At 40.7% G+C, this 16,409-nt stretch overlaps 1 protein-coding gene across 2 annotated transcripts in view; it reads right to left on the bottom strand.

The window, feature by feature from the left end:
- nell2a (neural EGFL like 2a) overlaps positions 1-13,252 on the bottom strand; it is a 92,046-nt gene extending 78,794 nt beyond the window's left edge. The window contains exons 1-2 of one of the 2 annotated variants that reach the window (XM_028585065.1): positions 13,214-13,252; positions 10,793-10,921 (exon numbers count right to left, since the gene is read on the bottom strand). In XM_028585065.1, coding sequence (XP_028440866.1) covers positions 10,793-10,883 — 91 coding nt within the window. In that variant the 5' untranslated portion in view covers positions 10,884-10,921; positions 13,214-13,252. Of the gene's footprint in view, positions 1-10,792; positions 10,922-11,212; positions 11,595-13,213 lie in introns of those variants that run through there. The other variant, XM_028585064.1, reaches the window with a different exon arrangement.
- Between the last annotated feature and the right edge of the window lie 3,157 nt (positions 13,253-16,409).

Below are 16,409 nucleotides of genomic sequence, written 5' to 3'. Positions count from 1 at the left end.
AAATTAGCGCAGTGGAAGCAGGTGTCAGGGCGGGGTCCATACTGAGAGGATGTTTATAAGGCAGGGGGGGAGGGATGGTGAGGACTGAGCAACCTTTTCACTGGGCTGCTCCCAGCTTGGCAGCCATGAGCCTTTGATCTATGAATGGATGACTCTCATCACCAGTCTTAATACTTGGAGGGGAATGTGGTTACTTTAAATGGGACTTTGGGGGATTGGAGGGTGGAAACATCTTCTCATTTCGGTGGAGTGATAAGATTGGTCTGTGTAGAGTTGCCTGTATGAAAAGCACGATGATCTCAACACTCTTGACATTGGCAATTCAAACGAAGATTAAGACAGCGATAACATCTCTGCATTCCTAAAAACATAAATGAAAGAGCAGTAAAAGAGTTTGTGCTATGATGAGAGGGCCAGCTTTCCCTTCTGCCAAATCAATGTGGCCCTGCTGTGGGGGCCTTTGGTCGATTATATATTGGCAGGCTCCTCGATGGGGCAGCCACCTGCTACTAACTACCACTCTGATGTGAGATACTGACACAAAATAGCTTGAAAATGATGATCTAGCACATAAAATTCCAATCAGCACATTTTTTTTCAGTACAATAACACAGCTCTTGTCATCCATCTTAGTTGTTTACAGACTAAGAGGACTGGCTGATTGTGAGAGTTTTATCAGCTGACTAGAGATCTCCATAAGCCTCAAGCTCAGTAGCATCCCTAGGAAGCGTAGCTTTTGGCTACAGCCTAATCTTATCTCCTGGGTACACTGTGCTTTAATGGTTACAGTCAGGCCACGTTTCCCATCCCTAAGCTTGATTTCTAATCTTAAACTGTCTAATATGGTCTTATTTTGTTTGACCCCTAGTACCCACACAGCTGTGATCCCCTCAGACTCACTGCATTTTCATGGATGTATATTGGCAGGGCTGCACCAATCATTTGCTCACACATTTAGCATTTAGAACAGGTGCCCTGCAGCACAGCCTGAGAGTCCAGATACACCCAGCTTTGCCACAATCCTTTTCTCACACACGGCTTTCACTTTTACCTGTATTTACAGAAAGGTTTTGTCCTGGAAAGAGATAGTGTTTTCCCTTTTTTACCAGCAAAAAGAACATACTCTGAAGGACATGCGTAAGTGTATTTTAATGTTCATTACATGTTTGGCTTCTAATATAATAATTTCCCAGAGGAAAATACTAATATTAGATAAGAAGATCACAGACACTTTGGTATGTGAATAATGAGGACTTTCATTATTTGGTCTCTAGTGGATTGGCAGAACAAAATAACACCTTTACGTCTTTGCAACAATTCTTCAACAACATTTTACAAATAAGCCATCTCGACCAGTTAAGAGTGAGTGAGCCGTGAGATGCACTAAACACATAAAGCCACGAGGGGCCTGGATAAACACAGTGATCCAATCAGCAGAGGAAGGAACACAAAACTAGGATAATGTAAAAGTTTACTATTTTCTTATTGCATAATGTTTTCCATTTCAAAAAACAACACATCTTATCTGCCAGCCTGAGCACAGAGAAGGATATGTGTGGGAGGTTTAGGCAACAGACTATCTCTCCAGAGGGATTAGAGTAATGATAAACTCTCCACTGGCAGGAAACTTCAAACCCTTCATTACTGTCAACACACACACTAAAACACATGTACATACACAAACAGGTGTAGAAAACGGACACACACAGCCACTGAGTCAAACATTGAGTCAATACAAAGAAAGACGGCCACAAAGATATGCAGTATTATAGGCTAACACACACACACACACACACACACACACACACACAGAACCCCAAAAGCTGGTTCTTTGAGCTCCTAAATATTCCACCACGCTCAGTCAATCTGCATTCGGCGGCCCATCTCCTCCCACTGTGTCTCCACTCTCCTGGAACAAATACTAAACCGAGCCAAGGGCACCTCTAGGACTGCTTTGGCCAGCAATTTCTTTCCAATTCTCAGATCTCCTCCCCAGTGACCGCCTGTCTGACATTCACACATACACAAAGCTGATGACAGCCTTCCAGCCACCCAACTGTATAACTGTATATGTATAATATCTCTCCCTCCATGGTCACCGGTGCTCCTGTGTGGAACGTAGGATCAGGCTCGCCTCAGAAAGCAGCAAGCAAAGCAGGCTTTGACCACAGGGAGTTGGGGATAATGCCAGTCAACTGTTTGGAAAGGTTGGGTAACTTTTTGGGCAACAAAACAAAATACACTCCAACTAAAGCGTACATCGTAGGAAGTGGGATAATCTTATATTTAGATTAAAAACCAGTGTGGACTGAATTATCTAGTGTTGACTAAATAAGGCTGTCTGACTTAATTCAGGTAAATGTCACTGGCCATGTGATGTCTGTTAAAGATCCACCACAAGATCACACAGAAAATCTTCATTGAGTCCTGAAAGTCTTTTTCTCCTAAAACAATTAAATAGATCTGCCACGCTGTACAATTTAAAAAAAAAAAAAAAAAAAAAAATGTTCCCATACAAATCGACAAGAATGTTCAGAAAATGGGTGACAGAACAAGGCAGATTGGGACACATGTGTTTTGTGTATCTGGAATGCATTTATTGACAGCCTACCCAACCCACTGAGGATTTGAGGGAAAGCTTCGCTTCAGAACGCGAACCTCCGATGGCGCCATTTTGTTGCTACAAAGCGATCACCTCTTGTTAGCATTACACTGACCGCCATTTTTTTTTTACGTCACTTGACTGCGAATAACTTTACATCTGAAGCGTTTAAAGACTCTATTTGTCCATTGTTTATTTATAAAGAAACACGACAATGTATAAAAGGCTCCATTACCTTGTACCTCACGTTATAGCTCCGTAGCAGACGTTTTTGTAAAAATAAGCTAACGATTGTGTCATAACCAGGTGACCTACTGTCGCACAGTAGAGGAATTACCGTATAGTACAGCTCGCAGGCAGTTTCGACTTTAGCATCGACATTAGCTGTTTAGGTTTAATTACTAATGTTAACTAGCATGTTAGTTGGCAATAATTAGCCTGTGCTTATGTTATCTCCTTACATATACCTACACTCTCCGACTCTGTAAGATTGGAAATGATTGAGATTTCTCTTGTCACAGCTACCAGAAGACTTACAACTTTCAGACACGTTGCTCACGTCACATTTACGTTGTCTCTGTCAGTTGGAGGCTGCGCAGTAAAGCAAGTGATCACCGGAAAAGTGCTTCTAATAGCTTTCACTGGTCTCCATCCAGAGCAACGGAGTCTATTGGTCCATTTTATATATGTCAATGGGGATATGCGGGGATATGTCAATGGGAAAAGCAAGCTACTAAGCCACGCCCACGGCAATCGCTATGACGACCAGCCACACTGAGGCGATACAATCTGCAATGGAAAACGTCAATGTGGAAAACGGACGCACAGCGAGTCGAGGCGAGTAGAGTTGAGGCGAGGCGAGTAGGTACCATGTAATGGAAAAGCACCATAAAATGGCCAAAAAATTTTTTAGCGATATTTCCGGCAGAGCAGACCCTGCAATTATTGGTTCTTAGGGTCAAAGTTAACAGAAAAAACACAAATAAAAAGTATGGCAGACCATGTCAGGTTCAACCCATTTTATTGAGCTTTTGAGACTTTGGCTCCCCAACTACTATGTTGCCAAGAACAAATCCATTCTTCTACAGTGCTTCTGAAAATTCTAGAAACAATGTGCCTCTGCTTTAGAGCCTCTTATTTATGTTCACCTTTTTCAAGTATATCCTAATACAGTGCTTACATGCATATAAGGTCCGTGTACGTTTTGATAGTTTGTTTTTTCGTTTGAACCACAAAACAAAATAACGAGAAACCAGCTGTTTTTTGTTTGTCGTTTCAAACCAAAAACAAAGAAACGGTAAAAAAAGAGCCGTTCTCCGTTTTTGGTTTCTGAATTCAAAAACGAAAAACGACTAAACCAAATTCAAATAACGGTCCGATTTTGGTTTTTTGAAATTCCTTTTTTTTATTTCTCCGTTTGAATATCTACATTAAAAGAAAGACAGGCTGGCCACGTGACCCGGAAGTAATAGTAAATAAAGCCTATAAAAATAAAATCCAAGCTTTTAGAACGGTCATAATATGCAGCACTAACGTTATACCAGAGTAACGTTAGAAGAAAAAAAATCAATCAATAAATAGGCTTATATAAACCTGGACCTGGTTAGCAACAGTAGTTTATTACAGTGATTTAATATCGTGCCTATCCACGTACACATCACCAGTCACGTTTAATGAGCACATGCATTGGTTCAATACAGTTGGTGTTAACCTAAGAACTTATGTGTGTGCAGAGTTGTTACTGTTAGCACTATATTATATAATTAAATTAATATTTAATGTGGTTTCCACCGTAATGGACCAAACTTTTCCCCCTTTCTACCAGCAGTGTATGAAGGTAAATATGGTGCAAAAGGTGAGAGCTTGTAGAATACAATGTGAGAACTTGCAGAACAAAAAATCTGAACTATGTTAAAATTTGCACTTGTAAAAAATATTCATACACGTAATCTGAATTTTAAGTCGCAGAAAAAATATTCACAAATGTGTAAATGGATATTTGCATGAACACAATGACGGCTGCAAACTTGTAATGCAACATTTACTAGTGTAGGCTACTTTATTTCTTTTTACTCAGATTAATTTTCCATCACAACCACAACTCAGTGATTACAACCTCTCGAATCTGTCACTGCAACTTCACATATGTCTGCGCCTCGACTTTTCCAACACTTCTTGCGATACATTTGGTGCAAAACTAATTTGTAACTGGACTTAGGCTGTGGAGCTCTGAGCCAACGGAACGGGGAAGGGTTTCTATCGCCAGATGAGGGACAACTCTGTCCGGTTTAAGAGCTAGCATTGAAGCTTAGTGGAATAGCAAGCTAGCGTTAGCCAACTAACCAACCAGCCTGCTTCTAAATAAATACCTTTTTATTATCTTAACACTTTTTAACAATCAAACTGAAACACTGGCGGTGAGCTCCAGGTCCTGCAGCCGCAGACGGACCGTCATACTATCGCCAGAAAGCTTCGCTGCCAACCTCGACCTGCAGCTCCAGCGGGACACGGAGAGCCCCGCACCCGGTAGCTTTTTAATTAAACGTAATTTACAAAGCAATCATATCGCACTGAAAGCTGAATATTTTGTCACTAGCAACCTACACCTGTCCTCTGTCAAATACAGTTGTATTTTCAGCTTTGAACAAAACCGTTCAGGAATTATTACAGCTGAAGTGGGGCGTGCATAATGTTTCATTCGTCCCTCCTAGTCGGGACGATTGAAACAGCATGAATGGTACTCCCAAAAGGTGTTATTTTAGATAGATTGTTGCTGGTGAATCTTCGTCTTGGTGAATATCTGTTAACAACTCATTGCCGTCACCTTGAAGCGTGTATGAAGTGGTTTTTGAAATATCATGCACTGTGGATGATTCTGCCATTTTTATAGCTAGAACAGTACGTTTTCCCGCTTATATTATGTTTCTATTGTGGAAAATGTCATTTCACTAGGTTTTTACGTGGGTTAGGTCACTGCACATCCAAATAAGTGCCCTTAACAGCCCATCAGTCTAGGATAACGGTACTAGGATAACGGGAAAACTCACCGACGTATAGCCCAGCAACAATCTTCCTAAAATAACACCTTTTGGGAGCATGATATGTAGTAAAATATTGAAGTTGTGGGAAGTTTATATGGCTTAAATTGTATGTTTCATTCGCCTCCCCCATGCTGTTTCAATCAGAGTGATAGCGAAAGACATATATATATATATATATATATATATATATATATATATATATATATATATATATATATATATATATGTATATGGTTCTGGTCCCGACTAGGAGGGACCAGAGTGATAGAGAAAGACATCTCTATGGCTCTGGGATGGACGAATGAAACATTGCGCATGCCATACTTCTGCTGTAATAATTCCTGAACGGTTTTGTTCAAAGCTGAAAATCCAACTGTATTTGACAGAGGACAGGTCTAGGTTACCAGTGACAAAATATTACCTTTCAGTGCGATATGATCGCTTTGTAAATTACGTTTAATTAAAAAGTATTTAAACTGTCCCGGCTCTCCCCTATATAATATAGTGCTAACAGTAACAACTCTGCACACACAATACGTTCTAGGTTAACTATTACCAACTGTATTGAACCAATGCATGCGCTCATTAAACGTGACTGGTGATGTGTACGTGGATAGGCACGATATTAAATCACTGTAATAAACTACTGTTGCTAACATATTTCTTTCGGTCCAGGTTATATAAGCCTATTTATTGACAGATTTTTTTTCTTCTAACGTTACTCTGGTATAACGTTAGTGCTGCATATTATGTTTTTATTTTTATAGGCTTTATTTACTATTACTTCCGGGTCAAGTGGCCAGCCTGTCTTTCTTTTAATGTAGATATTCAAACGGAGAAATAAAAAAAAGGGATTTCTAAAAAACAAAATCGGACCGTTATTTGAAGTTAGTTTAGTTGTTTTTCGTTGTTGGATTCAGAAACCAAAAACGGAGAACGGCTCTTTTTTTACCGTTTCTTTGTTTTTGGTTTGAAACGACAAACGAAAATTTTGTTGTTATTTTGTTTTGTGGTTCAAACGAAAAAACAAACTATCAAAACGTACACGGACCATATAAGTACATTGAAATAGTTATTGGTCGCTGTAAACATTCCTCCTGTCCATACTAGCCACGTTAGTGATTTTAATGTAAGAGATGGGGGCCAAAATCCACATCCCTCCTGTGAAAAAAGTAAAGTTCAGCTTAAACTAACGTGAAACTTCTGCAGTTACAAAAATCTGTTGGCTATTTTTAAAAGTCACAGTCTTTTTAAAACCAAATTCTCACTTTGTGTTACTATCCCTCTGCTGTGACTCAGCAAGGAAACACTGGAGGCACATTGAGGGAATTTCATTCTAAAAAGTCTGTAACTTTGGAAACCCAACTGATTTGTCTGACACAGACTGCAGAAATATTAGCTTCAGCTAAACTTTGGAGTCAATTTTCTCGCCATGGAGAATAGGACACCGCCTGTTGTTTTGGATGGAATGAATCTGAGAGTATCAGCATGTTTGAAAAATACAAATGTTAACCGAAAACCTTTGCTACAGACTGGCAGCTAGGAAACTGTAATCTGTGGGTTTATCCAGGCAGGTAGGGTCTAACAACACCATTGAGTAGCCTTGTGGGAATGGGTAACAGCTGTTATTTAAATGTCTCATATTAGTGACTAAAAGTCAGAATATCTTGGCCTTTGATGCTATGATTTTGACCTTTTTTTTTTCATTTCTCTCTTGCAAGTCACCTTATTATATGGAAGTTCAATACCAAATCACTCAAGTCTCTCTCTCAAGTCACTCTTTTAAGTCTTTTAATGGTTTTAAGGCCTAGATTGTTGTGTCTTTAAAAAACAAGCAAGGCCACTTGTGCCCATTTTACCCTATTGGCAGAGTTTTTATTCACTGTATTTATTTGCATGATACAAGCACATTTCTCTTATTTCTATTAGGGGAGTTTTTGCAGTGTATTTAAAAGTGCATTGTGCAACAGGATGAGACAAATGGCAAAATAAACTACAGTTGTAATAGTATATTTTGCCTTCTAATGATCTAATGATTAGATGCACTGTGTGATCCATTTGGTAGCGGCATCTCTTATCCAAAGCACCTTACAGCATAAAGAGAGCGTAGACGTTGAGCATGAATGTTACACTAACCTCTTTTGTCAGTGTTAATTACCTTATTGATTCCTGTAGGTAAATTCTCATTCTGCTGTCCTGTCTTTCCTTTAAGTGTTGAGTTAGCTACAAAATGCCTCCTCTGAACCGGCTCAATACAATTCAGCAGAATGTACAGAAGCTGCTTTCCTATATAGACGCTTGATTCTGGGCTCTACAGGACTAAGCTGCCCTCCCACCCATTGCATCATATGGTTACTAGCAGCTTGCAAATGTAGCCCCTACAGTGGGAACACACAACTGTCATTTCTATTCAAATACTTCTATCTGTTCCACACACACATTAATGCAGGAAAACAAACATTCACACAGTCCCCTCTGTCTCCCCTCTGTATTATAAATGAGTCTCTTCCATCCTGTTACACTTCACTGTCGCTGCAGTCATGGACATAATCACCACAACATACACAGAAACACCTTACTGGCAGTGTTCAAACAGTCTGAGCAAGAGGATGCTTCTGACCGAGTTCACACACACACACACACACACACACACACACACAGAGAGATACAATTACAGGAGAGTCTTGCTCTGCAGCTGAAAGGATGCTTCTAGCAATTGTGTTGTTTGCACTTCGAATGAGTTTGGTCCATAGGCTTGTAGCCGGAGAGGGAGAGAGTGTTGGTGTGTGTGTTGGGGGAAGGGAGTGCTTCTGGGTGTGGCCCCTGTGCTTGTTTATACAGAGAGATAGATATCTGGATGTCTAGATATTAAAAACTGTGGGGGAGGTGCTAATGATGTGATGATTTTGTGGCGTGGCTGAGTATCAGGACATAAGAGGAGCATAGTCCGGGGGCTATTCTCCCTCTCTATTATGCCCGTCCCTGAGGTCCACCTCTCTTAATGCCATGCAATGTAGTGCTGAAAGCTACCTTCAAAAGCATCAGCAGGGGTGCGCTAAACAGCAATCCCCTAACTGCTCACTGCTCTCTTTCTCAGACACACAAAAACATACTGTAGCAGTCAGACAGAGATACAAAGATATAGTGAACAGCAATGTGAACACCACAATTGCTTATCACCACACATGCACATATACACATTTCTATACTGTAAATGACACTCTCCCCCTGCTTTTCTCTTTCAGCTCTCAGCAGCTACCCCTCCTCCTGCCTCCACCCAGCACCCAGAGATAAGAGCCTTCCCTTCGGGCAGGCAGGCAGTGGAGGGGACAGCCATGGATGTGTTGGGCCTGCTATCTAATGAGCGTCGGAATGTCACCGTGGGCCTGTCTGCTGGTCCCAGCCAGCCAAGCATCCATACATGTGGAATCAGCACAGTCTATCAAACAGCTGGCAGACAGCTCTGCTCCCAGTTTCTCTTCCCTCCTTTCATTCTCATTCACTTCTATCTCAGCTTCTTTCTCTCTCTTTCTCTCTCGCTCACTCTTTCTGCATCTCTACAATACTGTATGTTCCTCCCCCTGTCTATTTATGATCACAAACAAGCAAAGGCCCAGGTCTGCTTTGCCGTACGCCTCTCTCTGCCTCCCACTCACCCAACATCATTGACTTAACATAGACATCCCAAATGAAGGATGGAGGCGAGCTCTGCCATAAATAACATACCGCCTTCTCCGCCTGGGTAGCTGAATGTACTTAGCAAAGGTAATGCAGAGAAATAAGTGTAATGATGGAGAGGTGCCAGTCGCGGAACAGTCGTGTATTTCATTTTGTCACAAAAGCTTTTTATAACTCTTTGTCTGTCTCTCTCTCTCTCTCTCTCTCTCTCTCTCTCTCTCTCTCTCTCTCTCTCTCTCTCAATTCTTCCTTGTAGCCTCACTCCCTCCCTCTTGCTACCTGCCTGGGTAGAGCACTTTTAAAGTGTTGTCTACATAGAGCACATCAAATGGCCAGCCTTCACAGCGATGCTGGAGTTGCTGCTCCATGCAGAAGTGCTGCTGTCTCAGCGGCTGTACGGGGAGATTAGAAGATATCAGGAAAGAGGAGAGAAGAAGAAAAATGCCGACAGATGATTGTGGTGTTTCTCTGTCCCAAAACAACATTGTCACTTTGGTATATTATGTGATCCATGTTGAGATCTTCCTTGTAAAGACTTGAATGTTGCCACATCTTTGGTTTTGCCACTGATCTGAGGAGCCAAAAGCAATTCCCTCTGTTGCTACTTTTGGCTGGGTTATGATAGGCATCTCCACCCCTGTGATGGGGCTGTTAACACGCTCATTTGGATTGTAATGAGAATCTGACATCAAATGACAGAAATGTAATACTGGCAAAACAGCGCATATAAAAGTCAAGCACGACCGCAGCTTTGACAACTCCATTCTGCACAGTGCGATTTACTAAATGCCATAGATAAAATATTTAGCCTACACACTGCCGCACAACTGACAACATGGACATCTGCCTCATTCTTCTACCCATTCATATTTTGGTGTAAGACTGCTTTAACACTCCAGAAGATCACCAATGGGTAAATTCTAGCGAGGGGCTCATTCACTCACATCATACATCTCTGTGGGCTTTGACCCTGCCTAATCTGATTAGGCTAAGACTGTCTATGATTCTTTGCGTGATTCCCCCTTCTCTCCCCCTCTGCTCGCCCTGCTCACCCCACTTTTTCATGAAGACCTAACATTCCCTTTTGTTCAGGCAGGTGGCAGTCTGAGGGCCCCCAAGCTAAGTCCCGTTATAGAGGAAAACTGCAAATCCACCGTATGCTGCTGCTGACAGTCTTTTACACAGTTGTGCCATGGACAGTAGGAATCCAGTACAAGTATAAGTGCTACAGTATTATCAGATGATCTGATATTTTAACATCAGGCATCTCAGTAGAGGAGCTGACTTGTAGTATAATGGGCTAAATCCTGTTAGGCTTACAAGTTCTTTAAACAAAATAATAAAAGGACAGCAGTGTTTGTGTCAATCACTTTTTGTTTGGTGAGCTTTGCTTCACATGCAGATCACCTCATCTGGACACATTGTATCTCCAATCTATGAACAAGAATGCAAGGAGTGTAAGTTACTGTACCTTGAAAGTGGAAAGCTCTAGACTCGCTGTGGAAGCCCTGGACCTGAGTAACTCCATCAAAGCCTTCCCCAAGCATGAGTTCATCAAACATGCTGATGCTCAGGGCAGGGTCAACCCCAAAACCTACAACTAATTTGCAAACACAAAAACAAGATTGTCATTGTTATTAGCAGGCAAGGACACCTGTGATGCTATAAAAATAAAATTCCCTGCTGGTGTCAAAGGAAGAGATGGGAGGTTACTGTAGCAAGCATAGAATGTATAAAATAGTGCACTAGCTATCAAGTAGGTCTGATTATTTCTGAGAAGCCTAGGTGGCAAATTATCCATAACAATAATTGAATTATCTGTTTCTCATCTTATCGGCTACAAGAGGCAAGGGATGGTTACTGTACAATCAGTGACAGCCCTGTGTCCTACCTGAGGAGGCGCAAAATATGCCGAGAACCAGAAATAGCTGTAATAATCCCATGGTGAATGTATGTATATATATATATAAAAAAATTAGTCCATGTTTTGTCCACTTCCGAGAGACAGGATCGTTCAATCACATGCGAATGATGTATCACCCTCGCGCAGAAGGCTATTACCAATCCCAAATGCTGAGCGGAGGCATCATCACAACTTTAGATGCCCAATGATGCAAAAAGCAAATCCGGATAGAAGAAAAATTTAACTGTGTGCAAAATTATTCCATGCGACGCAAAATCTGCTCCATCACCACCATCCGCGGCACAGGTGGGTAACACAAAGCGAGCTGCTGCTTCCTCTCCAGCTGAACAGACGCTCCTACAGCAGCGGGGATGGGAGCTGCCTGCGGCCGCTGAAGGAGAAGTACAGAGAGAGAGAGAGAGAGAGAGAGAGAGAGAGAGAGAGAGAGAGAGAGAGAGAGAGCGGAAGGGAGGGAAACCTGTCGAGGACTGAGAGAGACAGAGAGCAAGAGAGAGAAAGAGGGACAATGTAGCCTCCTTGTGGCCTGAGATGAGAAAACCCTGAATCCAAAATCTTCTCGTATTGATTGCTGCCGATAGAAGAAAATGTGTCCCTCGATCCCTGATGGGAAAAATCATTTTCCTACGGCTCGGTAAATTCCATGTGATTTGGCAGGTAGGCTTATAGGCCTAAAATAAAGACCGTTCAGTTCAGTTGATTCATTCTAGTTAAATACTACGCTTGTGTAGCGCACAGCAGGTCAGGAGGAAATGCAAACGTGTGCCCTTTGTCGACTACAGGTAAGCATTTAATCTAACATATATAGCCTATGAACTGAAAATATCAGTTTATATTTCCCCATGATTAATACCACAACGTTTTTTCCCCCAGTAACATTTCAAGAAATGATTAGAAAGTTATTTGGAAAGACGCAAGAATAACAATTTAACGTAGGCTTACTGCAGGCTATTATATTTAAAGCAACTGAAAACTATGGGACATTTAGGGGAAAAAAACATTCAGACTTATTATAGACAAGGTAGACGTTATGACGTCACAGCAGCTGGCTGTATATTCTATGACATGATGTGTGACAGGCTATGACAAGTCAAAACATCTGCCATGAAAAGGCTATTTTGCAGTTTAACACTCAAAAACTGCCTCTTTAGGACCGTGTGGTTTGGTATGTCTGATTGACAATGGCGTCTCCATGGCAATAACTCAACTCAGATTCTCAGATATAATCTTGTAATAACACAAGTAAATCTCTCAAGTGAAATAACCAAAAATGTTCTAACTTTGGCAGACAAATTGTGGGACCCCATCACTTGTTCAATGCTGAAAAAAAGGTTTTTAGAACATTTAAAGGTGCAATATGTAATACTGACAGCTAGTGTTTAAAATAGTTACTGCATTACAAATTCTAAATACTGGAGAGAGTCGTCTCCCCCGCCCCCTCTTCCCCAGACTCGAAGTTCACGGAGGTTGCCGGGCTGAGACAGCAGCATCCACAACAATGTTGCTAGACGATTGTCTCACATAGCCAGACATTACTTCACAGCACAGCGGAGTAGCTAACGTTAGATGCTGGCTATATTGACATTCATAAAAGCCTGTGCTCACGCTCAAGCTCTGTACTCAACTGACAGACACACTTTTTCTTAGAATTACGGTAGGAACCGCTAAAAACACAACAACCTCGCCGTCCTCTCCACCCGACGGGAAGACAAACTTCCTACGTTTAGAATTACAGTAGGAACCGCTAAAAACACAACAACCTTGCCGTCCTCTCCACCTGACTGAAATACACACTTTATTGGCTTTATTAGCCAGGACCAGTCAGGATCACTTTACTTTGTCTCAATTGTTTTTGCGAGTAACCAACTTTGGTACTATAGCTGTATAATTCAATGTGAGTACAAATGTTGAAATGGCATAAAATGCCCGTTCCTTATAGCTGTGATAAATTAGCCTGAAGCTAATGCTTACCTGTTCAGGAGGAAATTAGCCAACTCTGCGTCCTTTTGGGCTCTAAGCTGTATCCATCTTTCAAATACATCTCCAATATTTACCAGGGGGTTGTTACGTCTCTGGTCACGCAACTGTTAGAAACATGCCAATAGTTTTTTTTTGGTCTGGTAGAATCTAACTCCGTTGATCCTGTTTGTTTGTTTGCTGCATTCATGGCTGTACTAACGTTAGAGCTGAAGCATGCTGGGTTTACGTTTTTACAGGTATATCTGGCAACCCGGCCTGGCTGTCAAACTCATTGACATATATAAACTGGACCAACAGATCCCGTTGCGCTGGACGGAGACCAGTGAAGGATATTAGAAGCACTTTTCCGGTGAGCGCTGAGCGTTACTGTGCAGCCTCCAACTGAGAGAGATGATGTAAATGTGACGTGAGCAACCTGTCTGAAAGTTGTAAGTCTTTTGGTAGCTGTGCCAAGAGAAATCTCACACACACACACCCCTACACACATACACACAACCTACCTCAAAACACTGGGAACACAGGCTTTCTCGCAGGATATTGATAGATTTTGACTCAAAATGAACTTGAATGTTAACACCCCCACCACACACACACACACACACACACACACACACACCTTTAAAACCCCTCACACACAAGCACTTTTGTTTTCACAAGTTAGTATCATCTTTAAGGGGCTGGCATGAACGATATACAAATCAAAATGGTCATCGATCCCTTATAACACCCAAGGTGGAGCACCAACTGAGAAATCAGATATGCTGGGTCACATGTCCAAGACATCAAGACAGCATTTTAGTTGTTCATACTGCCATCTGTTGAGAAGAACCGACAACAAACATGGAAGGGTGTTTGTTAGATGGAGATTGACAAAACACACCTGGATGCTTACATGGGGCTGTTGCTTCTTGCTGGGGTGTACAGATCCTCGACGTAGGCTACATGTATGGCAAGTGTTCCACACATTTGTCCCAAATATCCCTGATGGGAGTAAGCTGTCATTCACAAGGCAAGCAACTCTTGTCTCCCGAATGTGAAAGCAGATAATTCTTGAAACAAGGGATTACATATAAAAGTCCTAAGTGACATGGTAGCATGCAATATACTCTGGCATAACTCAGCATCCCATAAACTGTAGCATCATTCCAGGAGCTGTACACCCCAGAAAGTAGCAACACCCTTCCATGTTGGGTTCATGTTCTCAGTCAGTGCTCTGCCTTGGGTGTGATAATTGATTGACAACCATTAAATGTCAGTTATTTTTAATTTAAATAACTCTTTTTGAGCATCTGGGTCACTTAGACCCTCATCTTCATTCTAGATGTGTATTCTTGTTCAAAGACTTCCTAACCTAAATGTATACGGGTCAATTTTGACCTGTAAATGAATACATAATAAATTAACTATGAGGTGAAAAACAATATTGGATGATAGTCATTGTTTTATGATCATTTTGGGCTGAGTTAAATCACGGGTCAAATTTGACCCACTAACAAAAAATGTGTGCAGATTTCTAACATATTACAAGGGTTAATAGTGAAGATTTGAAATTGAATCACACAGTATACCTCAAATTGCAAAATGTTAAGCTAATAATGTTAAACAAGCATTAAATGACCAAATAGCATCAGTAGGTTAGCATATTCGGATATTTCTCTCTCACTTTGAATTAGCTTACAAACCCGTTTTAAAGAAGAAAAAAAATTGCAATCCTTTACAGTATTTGTCAATTATGTAAATGACCTAGCCTAAGAAAACAAGCAGGCTGATCTAGGCATATTAATTAATGATATGAACTTTAGTATTATGTTATGCTGATGAGATTGTGTTGGCTGCGGAGACAGAGATTAATTTACAAAAAATGTTATTATGAGTTTATGAAGTAGTAAATTGAGACCTGCCATTATTACATTTTAGAAAGCAATGTGAACAGCAGTGCAACCAAATAATTCAGTTTGGGTCAATGCCTTTAAAATACACCAGTTATACTTAAACTTATAAATATCTAGCTATTGTTTTTAATTAAATATGAGCTTTACAGAGGAAAAGACTGGTAGTACTGGAGTCGGCAGGAAGAGCGTAAAAACCTGTGATGAATAAAATGAAATTTTGTCCTGACCATTTTCAACATTTTTAAAACTTTATTATTCAATAGTGGGCTTAATCTTATTTTATAATGCAGGAGTTTGGGGTTTTAATGATGACAGTAATGCTATCCAGAGTGGAGCCATGAGGTGCTTTCTTGGGGTGCATAAATATACTGCAAAGCAGGCTAATAAAGGGGACATGGGACTGGAGTCATGTCTTGTAAAGCAGAAACGTGAAATGCCTTGTACAGTTGCCCGAGGACGGCTGACCCAAAATATCTTTAATTGGGATAGAGCACATAGTTTTACAGTAATTTTCAGTGTAATAGTCAAACAAAAGTGAATTGAAATTTTAAAGGGTAAAAAAGAAATAATATAAGCATTAATTCATATTTGGGGATGTTTTTCCCCCTCATACTTCTTATTCTTGTAATACTATGTGACCGCTATAAAAGTCAGAAGATGTAAAATGGTCCAGAAGTACTATTTTACAAGCATATGAATTTGTTGTTTCTTAGTCTTGAAGATGTTCCAACATTCATTCAAGAAACTTCATCTGTTTTCCTGACAGGTGGACTCCCTAAGCATTTAAACCTCTTTGGTGGGGGTCACAGAAATTTTCAAAGTCAAATGGCAATTATGATAATCTTGAGTCTAATTAATTAAAATGTAACTTCCTGTGAAACATCCTGGTAAGGAATGTCTAGACGGCCCCCTCTGTGAAGGAATGGCTTTTCCAGTTCAATGTAGATGGCCTCCTTTACTCCTTTTTAATCTGTCTTATCTGACCTCATATAAATCACAGTGTTGGAGCTATTCATTGTTTTGTTATTGTTATAGCCAGGGTCATTGTTTATGTTTAATAGTTAAATATTAATTTATTTAATTTTGGTTTTTGCTTGAATCATATAGCTACATAACTTTGTTTTATCATTAGTATTTTATTTTGCTTACTTTCAGTATCATCTAGTGCTTTTGTTTTGAAAATACCAAGCAGCCTTAGCCACAGGTGAAGTCTACAAATATGGGTGAACAGGTACGTGGGAGGTAGACACCGGGGAGGGCTGATGGTTGACAATGTGAAATGTGTGCAATCTCAG

This window comes from Perca flavescens, chromosome 8 (assembly GCF_004354835.1).
Source record: "Perca flavescens isolate YP-PL-M2 chromosome 8, PFLA_1.0, whole genome shotgun sequence".
NCBI classification, from domain to species: Eukaryota; Metazoa; Chordata; class Actinopteri; order Perciformes; family Percidae; genus Perca; species Perca flavescens.
This window is presented reverse-complemented; position numbering and strand designations above follow the sequence as displayed.